This window comes from Carassius gibelio, chromosome A1, assembly GCF_023724105.1.
Source record: "Carassius gibelio isolate Cgi1373 ecotype wild population from Czech Republic chromosome A1, carGib1.2-hapl.c, whole genome shotgun sequence".
Classification (NCBI taxonomy): domain Eukaryota; kingdom Metazoa; phylum Chordata; class Actinopteri; order Cypriniformes; family Cyprinidae; genus Carassius; species Carassius gibelio.
In genome coordinates, this window is record NC_068371.1 from 8,727,489 (window position 1) to 8,737,446 (window position 9,958).

At 34.7% G+C, this 9,958-nt stretch overlaps 1 protein-coding gene across 1 annotated transcript; it reads right to left on the reverse strand.

Annotated features, from left to right (window-relative positions):
• Positions 1 to 44: 44 nt before the first annotated feature.
• Positions 45 to 5,227, reverse strand: LOC127979779 (eukaryotic translation initiation factor 3 subunit F). Its single transcript, XM_052585399.1, has 8 exons — positions 5,061 to 5,227; positions 4,799 to 4,869; positions 4,490 to 4,569; positions 3,265 to 3,402; positions 3,098 to 3,189; positions 2,804 to 2,940; positions 605 to 718; positions 45 to 159 (listed from the first exon to the last, which is right to left on the reverse strand). Exons 1-8 carry the CDS (start codon positions 5,170 to 5,172, stop codon positions 82 to 84), a joined length of 822 nt encoding a protein of 273 aa, XP_052441359.1. The 5' UTR covers positions 5,173 to 5,227; the 3' UTR covers positions 45 to 81.
• Positions 5,228 to 9,958: the final 4,731 nt, after the last annotated feature.

The following is a 9,958-nucleotide window of genomic DNA, read 5'->3' on the forward strand; positions in this document are numbered from 1 at the left end:
GTTTAAGCACAATGTTTATTATAAAAAAATAAAATTCACACAGATTGTCGGATTGATGAACATTTTTATTTTAATTTCAGATCACAGAACAACTAGCTTCTCATTAAGCGCGATCTGAGCTTGAGCGAGGTTCGCCAGGTAGGTCACCATCAACAGATCCTGCAAGAAAACAGAAGAGTATGAGCACTTCAGAAACACCAGCACACAACAACAGTTCAGTCTTTACAGGTTTTTAGTGATGGTTCAAAGATTACTTTTTTGTAATTTCCTGGATAAAGCTTTTTTTTAAAACCGTTTGGATTCTGGCAGACTGGATGAAGTACCATTTAAAAACCATATGTGAACCAGTTGGATCAAATCACTGAAATTTGCTTAAAATAATCACTATGACTATCACTATAAACAATTTCCTTTTGCAATGACTAACTAATTATATATATATATATTTTCGAACAACTACAAATTCATTTTTTCACTAAATGAATTTCATGGAAATATATATAAGTTCAAATGTATTAATTCCGTGTTTTTTATGACTGTGGAAACCTTGACATTAAAGCATGTCAAGCATACAGAATATCATATTGTACTGAATGCCACTCACATTAATGTTGGAGTTCAACATGCTCTCAAAGTCTTCTGCTGTGATCTTCGGCACTTTGTTCACCAGATCCATCAGGTAACGACCAACACTGTTATCTGCCACCAGCTTACCAGACTAGAGGAAAAAAAAAAAATATATATATACTTTTGAGTTATTAAACAATACTAGTAAGATCTTGTGGCACCATCCTACAAGACGTGCCGATTATACTTGCGGCATCTTGAGGAATTATATATGCATTTATTATAAATGCATAAAATAATAATTGAATACACACTGCAAACATTAAACTACAGGTGCATCTCAGAAAATTAGAATATCATAGGAAAGGTCTTTTTTTTGTAATTTAATCAAAAAAAAAAAAAAAAAAAAAAAAAAACTTTCTTATATTCTAGATTCACTGCACACAAACTGAAATATTTCTGAGTTTTTTTCTTTTAATTCTGATGGTTACGATTTACAGCTTGGGAAGATTAAAAATACAGTATTTCAAAAAAAATGGAATATTCAATTTTGAGCTTGATTAGTTTGATTTAATTTTCTTGGGCTAGTTTAAAACATGCAACCACAATTATGGGAAAGACTACTGACTTTCCAGTTGTCCATAAGACAATTATCAACACCCTGCACAAGGAGGGTAAGCCACAGAAGATCATTGCTGAAAGGCCTGGCTGTTCACAGAGTGCTGTATCAAAATATATTCATACAGAGTTGACTGGAAGGAGAACAAGTGTGGTAGGAAAGGTTGCACCATCAAAAGGGATGTCCACAGCTTCGGGAAGACTGTCAGGAAAAGCAGATTCAAGAACTTGAAGTCTTCAGGAAAAGGGCTATAGCTGTCACATTCCTAGAACCAAGCCATTTCCTGAACCAGAAAAAAACGTCAGAAGCATTTCACCTGGTTGCTCAGTGGTCCACAGTCCTCTTTTCAGATCAAAGTACATTTTGCATTTCATTTGGAAATCAAGGTCTGGAGTCCGGAGGAAGACTGGAGACACAAGTCCATTGCAAAGTTTCTGAAGTCAGTGATGATTTGGGTGCCGTGACGTCTGCAAGTCTTTGTCCATTGGTTTTATCAAGTCCAAAGTCAATGCAGCCAAATACCAGGAGATTTTGGAGCACTTTAAGCTTCCATCTGCTGACAAGCTTTATGGAGATGCTGATTTCATTTTGTAGCAGGACTTTAGAACCTGCCAAAACCACTTCCAAGTGGTTTGCTGACCATGATATTACTGTGCTTGATTGGCCAGCCAGCTCAACTGACCTGAATCTCACAGAGAATCTGTGGGGTATTGTGAAGAGGAAGATAAGTAAAATCTGACAAACAATATAGAGGAGCTGAAAGTCACTATAAAAGCAACCTGGAGTTTAATAACGCCTCAGCAGTGCCACAGGCTGATCTCCTCCATGCCTCGCCGCACTGAAGCAGTCATTCATGCAAAAGGAGCCCCAACCAAATACTGCGTGAGTGAATAAACCTGCTTTGGAGATTTCAGTTTTTTTGAATGATCTTTCAGAAAATTTTCTAAATATATTTAATTTCCCCAAGCTGTAAGACATAACCATAAGAATTAAAACAAAAAAACTCTTGATATATTTTAGTTTGTGTGCAATGAATCTAGAATATAAGTTTTCTTTTTTTAATTAAATTACAAAAAATAAAAACTTTTCCATGATATTAAAATGTTTAGAGATGCACATATATACTCCTCCTTATACATTTAAATTGTATATAATTCTATTACGCATTGCACTATGTACATTTAAATACTGTAATATTGAAAGTAAATAGTTTATTTAGTCTAAATTACATATACAGTAATATAAATTAAAATTAATAAAATATACATTTATACTATATGTATTTTATTTATACACACTTTATAATATGCTTATATCATTGATAAATGCTTGGTAAGAAAAGCCCTTTAAATTAAATTACTCTTAAAGCTGTAAGATTACATAAAGTTCAAACATACATGAAATCGAAATATATAATTTTTGCACATTTGGCATGCTGTCCGGAGGGAGGGCTCCAAGCCTGGAATTGGCCCGAAACCAAGGCACCAACCGCCGCCGCCTTTACTGACGAAATGCACATGATCATATCTTTCGATATATGGTCCTGCCCTACCTGAAGATGCTCCTCCCGAACTTTGTTACATAAAACTTCAATTGATGTCCAAGAAAGACACTCACCAGTACATCTTCTATATATGTGAGCACTGTGGACAGCATTTCTTGTACGCGTCCTGCTGCACCGGCCACCTGGGCCAGGTCTGTGGTCAGTCCGTTGGTACGACTGGGAGACTCACGCGTCCTCTGTAGGAGCTCAACTATAGAGAGGGGCGTTTAAACCATTATGAGAATGTGCTCAAAAGAAAATGTGCTTTTCTTAAAACAAGCTGTGACAACAATCGGATCCAAAATACGGAGTAAACCAGTATTAATGAATAATAAACAAACATGTTTACACGTGGAAAAAATTCTGACCTCCAATGCGCTCTGTGTCATAGTAAATGTACTTGACTGTCAGAGGTGTGAACATGACACCAACTGTCTTGCCTGGAACGCCCATCTGTGAACTAACAACACAAACAGCAAATAAATACTGTTACTGCAGCAGAGGAGAGCTGGTCAGCAGCAAGAAATAATCTTACCTGACATAGGCACGGATGTTCATTTTGTTGCTCTGCAGTGCCGTGTCCACGGTCAGGTGAATGGGGTTTGGCGCCTCTCGGCTGTAATACTCATGGATCAGAACGGAGTGCTCCGTGATGTCATATCCTGTGGCATACCTGCAAGCCAAAAGATTACTTTAAAAGAATTCTTCACCCAAAATGAAAATTTTCTTTAAATTTACTCTCCTGCATGCCATCCAAGATCCAAAATGAGTTTGTTTTTAATGGAAAATATTTGAAGAAATGTAGCATTACATCATTTGCTCACCAACGGATCCTCTGCATTGAATAGGAGCCATCAGAATGAGAATTCAAACAGCTGATAAAAACATCACAGTAATCCACAATCTTCATGACTCCAGTTTATCAATGAATGTCTTGTAAAGTGAAAAGCTGAGTTTTTGTAAGACACAAATGCATTATTAATGTGTTTTAAATTAAACCCTTGCTTCTGGCCAAAATACAAGTCCATAATAGTAACGCTTCCTTCAGTGGAAAGTCCATCCCCTGTGTTGTCTCACATCAAAATCCACCAACATTTAGAAATGTTTTGGGCTTTTATCGCTTGATCCATATTTCTCTTATGATTCAGACAAAATGACTTTCACTTAAAAAATATTATGGATAGAAGAATCTTTATATTAGCAGGAAGCACCGGTTTGAAGCTAAATATGTATCCATCATGTATACGTATGATACACTCAGAGCTTTTTGCTTAAGATGTTAACTGATGGCCTGGAGAGAAACTGATTTTTCTATCAGCAGTTTGGACTCATTGTGACGGCACCCATTCATTGCAGATAAAATTAGGTTTTAATGGAGAAGGTGAGTACATTTTTATTTCTGGGTGAACAATTATTTTAAGACAACTGTATGGCCAGAATGGCTGGCTACATTCTCTAGGCCTTTCTACTGTGAAAGTTTTATTTTAATATCATTAAAACACTACTGCAATTTTGACAAATATTATGAAATAGTTTTAATTTAATTTACAAGTTGTAAAAAAAGTAAATAAATAAATAAATTGGTGAATTCTTTTTTTTTTTTTTATGTCTACGTACTTTAAGTTTCTATTATTTCAAGTAACAAAGATGTGTTTTATGGTTTTAGTTCACTCACTATATTATCTCTGCTGTGTCACCATCAACAGATCCCGCCAAACTAAGTTGATCCAATTCATTAGCTTGAGAGGCAGGGCACTTACCAGCCAACAATGACTTCACTCGGCGAAACCTTCTTATGAAGCTCATACATGTTCTTGGCGAACTCCATGTCAACAGCCACCTATGACACAGACATAGTACATAATGACGTCATTGATGTGTTTGAAGTTGCAAATTAGAAATAAATGTACTATAATATTTACATGGAAGTCTAAATCACATCCAATAATTTGATACTAGATGTTAAAAAAAATGGTGGTACCATAGTAATTTCTAGTAATGTTGAGATACCACTGGTATATCATGGGAAACTTTGTAAGTTAGCAGGTAAATGATGCTGTTTGTCTCACCTCATCTTCAGACTCATTGTGAGGAACAGAGAAGCAGTTGGTGACTTCAACTGAATGTTTGTCTGTGGTTCCTGTGTTACACACAAATAAAACAGTGTCGAAAATATCGTATATTGTGTATTTAGTGCGGATGCGCTTTCTCGTCCACTCATCCTGCTCGACACCAACACATGCTTCGTAAGACAATACGACGCTTATGTTAACGTTATCTTTAATAAACGCGACAGTCCCGGACTTCACTCAGGTAAAATAAATTACCCACCTAACAATGTTCCGATCACGCGACTTGCTCCCTCATTTCTGCGCTCGTATGAGTCCACAATCGATGCCAAAACCACCGGGTGGATTTTCACGACCGGGCCGTGGACCGCCATGATTTTGTAGAGGAAGTGGAGGATGATGACAAACGGGGAAGAAGAGAAAGAGAGTGCGCGTCTCCAAATGATTCGTGCTGTTGCCCCCTAGCGGATGTACAGTTGTGTACAAAATAACACTGGCCTTATTAACTAGACTGGAAATTTATTCCTGGAAATAAACATAAAATTTTTATTTTTTAAAAGGAATTTTTTTTCACTATTTCTAGACCACAGATAAAACACATAATCATTATAATGTGAATTCCTTCAAAGGTCAGATTTCATTGTGAAGCACAAGATCGGAATACATAAAAATCATGCTGCATATAACATGATTCTCCAGTTTAGCACAAATTTTCAAAGTTCATGTCAGATTGAGTGCAGCTGTCATTGCAAAAGAGGGAACATATAAATATTCTGCTGATCACTTAAATTATAATGCTGGAAATATAATTTTCAATGAAAAGGTATTCATTTGAAAAATGCACCATGCAACATTTTTAATCTAAGTTTTGGATTTTTGGACTTTATGTTCTAGGGAAAGTGTTTTTTTTAGATCATAATTAGATATTGTATGATGTTCCTGATTGCCATTTCTTTTCATTTTTCCAAGTGAATTTTGAGCCCTGATTTTAATCACAAGTTTGCTTAAACTTATTCAGTTAGTCCTGCGGTCTAAAATAGTCCTTCTGAGTTCCTTAACAATATGTTCAAAAATCCTCAGAGAATGCTCTTTTAAAATAAGATTCTGTGAGTCACTCCAAAACCTGGGCACATGTGTAAAACGCAGATCTGGGAATCTTGCATTTAAAAAAATGAAATGATTCAAAAATGAATCATACTCAAGTTACCGTTTTTGTTGATTACATGATTACATATTATTCACACAATATCAATACATTATTCGTAATTTATGCTATTGATTCTGCCTAATTCCTCTTTCTCATCTTTTAAATGATCCTATTTGAGTGACTTTGTTATTTACTCGTTCTTGTTTATGCTACGTAGATTTCTTCTCTCTGAGTTGTTTATGAGAGGTCGTAACCTGCAGCATGGATGTGCAGCCGACAAATCTGCAGCAACTACGTAATGCTATCATGTCAACATGGACCAAAATCTCTGGAAAGTTTCCAAAACCTTGTTGAATCTATGCCACAAAGAGTTAAGGCAGTTCTGAAGGCAAAAGGGGGTCCAACACAGTACTAGCAAGCTGTACCTAAAGTGGCCAGTGAACGTATACACACACAAATACAATACAATTGTTTGAGAAGTATTTTGAACAGTATTTTTCTAACGGTGCTGTGTTCTGTGGTTATTGGTGTTTATGAGACATTTCGGCAAATAAATAAACTCTGTGTGAATGTTTAACTTTTTAAAAAATAAATAAAAATAAACTTCTGAAACCGAAATTAATTTGCCAATTTATAAACCGGCTGCTAATCAGAAACTCTGGAGACATTGGCGGAAATCCCAGGGGGTAAGGGAGCCCTCAGTGTATTGGGTTGTCCCCCATAAAAATATAATTAAAAAGCATGCTGTGTATTGTAATATTTTTTTATACTTTAAATAACTTTGTAAGTAGTAAAACAACGCAAATGGGGCAAAAATGTAAAAGTTTAGAATTTTTTTTAACGACCACCACAGCTTCAAGTTGTCTAATTTTGCATGGCCTCCCTGCTACACTAATATTAGTAAGGTTTTCTTCTGTGTAAACTTTTCCTTACACGTCCTACGTAACGTTACAATTTCAGCTGTATTATTTGTGTCCCCTTCAAAAATTGCTCTTTGGAAATTTTGTTTACTGTCCCCTTACTGTTAGACAAAATGTATGTCCCTGCTTGGAGGAGGCTAAATTGCATGACAACTGCCAATTGCTTAAGTTTGTGGCCCGAAGAATTTAAGGAACATTGGCTAGGCCTGCCTGTTTGTAAACTGTCAATATTTTTATTTAGTTCGGTTTCTTGCCATCACTGGAGCAGAAATAGCTCACAGCATTTTTAAACATAAAGCTAATATGCAAATTAGCCTACTTCCATGCTGCCTTTGGGAAGAAAACTGTGTTAACTGAAATGATCAATGTACTGAAATTATGCTACAGGCAGTGGAGATATCGCAGTCTGAGCTATAAATCGCCCTTTTGGTTTCTCAACAAATTATGCACATTCCCCAAAGCAGTATCATATAACTCACACAGAAAAGTGAATAATATAAAAACTAGCTTGCCGTGCTGTTGGTTAATAATACCTGCCAGTCACATTGGTTCATTTGATGGTTAGTTCACCATTGGCATCATCAATTTGCATATTATTTAAATAAAAATAAAAGAACATATTTTTCAAAAGGCATTCTTTACTTTTTGTGTAAAGATTTACTAACTTGGAAGAAGTACTGTAATTTAAAAATACATAATTTGAAAAAGACTAAACATATATATTTTAATATGGTGCATATACTGCATGCTTGAACAGATAGCAATATATTATCAAAAATATGACACTGCTTTGGGGAATGTGTATAATTTGTTGAGAACCAAAAGGTAGATTTATAGCTCAGACTGCCATCACTGCCTGTAGCATATATTCAGTACATTGATCATTTCACTTCACTCAGCTGTCTGTCCAGAGGCAGCTATTTTCCATGTTAACAATTAGATGTATCCCTAAATTCAAGTAAAATGTTTGAAAACATTTTTTTATAATCATTTGACATAAATCTAGGACTATTATTTTCTGCATGCATTATTTTTGTCCCTGGGTTCATTATTAAAATAATTGATTCCATTATACATGCCATAATAAATAATAGTAAGAATTGCTGAAAAAACTGTTTGTGTCTCATTGCAGTGTTTGCAGGACATTTACACTGAAAGCTGCATGCGCAGAGCAAATGGCATTATAAAGGACTCTACACATTTTTCCCATGACGTGTTCAAACTCCTGCAGTCTGGTTAAAGACACAGAAGTATCAGATCAAGGACTTCTAGGCTGTTAAACATCTTTTTCCCTACAGCTATCAGACTGCTTAATTTGACAATGTGAACTGCACTTAAAGGACTTTTTAAATTCTATTTTAGTGAGTTTTAGTTTATTTATTAATATTCTTATTTATTAGCTATTGGTATCATATTCTTGTGTACTGAATTACTGATGTGTGGATATGTGAAATGTAATTTTGATTTTATGTGAAGCATAAAAATGACAAATAAAGGAATCTAATAGAATTGAAATTAAATTTCAGTCTCCGACGAAAATGCATAAACGTCTGTACAATTTGTAAGATTGCCAGTTGATGCTCTTTATAACTAACTTTGTAACTGGAACTACTGTTTACAAAGTACATTAACAAAATGGATGTGCCATAAGGGTTAATCTTTTCATTCTTAAGAGTTGAAATGTCATATCATGGTTGATCTTTTCATTTTATTGTCACTGTATTCAAACTAACTTTCCCTAACTCATTTATTTGTCTGTGCTGGACACACTACATTAAAGCTTGCACAGCCTCTACATTCATTTTCCCCGGGCGCTGGATATATAGCTGCCCACTGCTCCAGGTGTGTGTTCATGGTGTGTTCACTTCTCACTGCTGTGTGTGTGCAGTTGGATGGGTTAAATACAGAGCACCAATACCGAGTATGGGTTACCATACTTGGCAAATGTCACAACTTTCACTTTTTCACTTTTTTTTCTGCATTTGACAGTCTTTTTGCATTGCTTGTTCTTCAACAATTTCAACAACTTTGTCATGTCTTATCTTGGAAGATGTGGTCTTGTGGGATCTGATAAATCCTACAGGGTTATGCGAGTCTGATGACTGCTGATCCAATTGTCTGTCTCCATTTCACACATCACAGCTCAGCTCATTTCCAAAAATAGTAGCAGACACACACAAAAAAACATAATTATCTCTCTGCTAGTGTGAAGAAATTTCTGCACAATTCTAACATTCATTATTATCTTGGAAACAATTATTATATTATTATTTATTTAACATTTCGCAGGACAAATCTATTTCAGTATTTTTTCAAAAAATATGCAATACATTTTTATAATATATTGTTTAATCCGTTCAAGCATGCAGTATATGGAACAATATAAAACATGTATCTAGTCTTTTTCCAATTATTTATTTTCACATTACAGTAGCTTTTCCTAATTAGTAAACACAGAAAGTAAATAATGGCTTTTGAAAATATGTTTGTTTGTTTTTTATTTGTTTTTTTCACACAAAACAGTGTTGCTGTCTGTTTATTGTGATTCTCTGCACACTGTCGCCTCTTTTTCTCATTTAGTTGACTCATCCTCTTAATGTCTGTTCTGAGAGCCATAATAGTGGCAAACGTGTGTTGAAAGTTAAGTGTGTGTCAAACATAATAGTCTAGGATGGAAAAAATGCATAGGTCAACAGGGCCATTGACATTCACTTCCTTTGTCTTCATTTTGTGAGAAAAACTGATCAGACTTGTAGTTGTGCATTTGTTAACTTAAAGCAATAGTTCACCCAACTCTATAAATGTGTATATATATATATATATATATATATATATATATATATATATATATATATATATATATATATATATATATATATATATATATATATATATATATATACACACACACACACATGGGAAACTAGTGCTTATATTTTTCAATATATTGCAATATATGCATTGATCATGTATGGCTGTATATTGATCCATACAGTATACAAATATTTAGAAATGAAGACAAAAATAGCATTGCATGTAATGTTCATAAAGCTTTATTCTTTACTGAGCACATATATTGCACATGCATGTTCC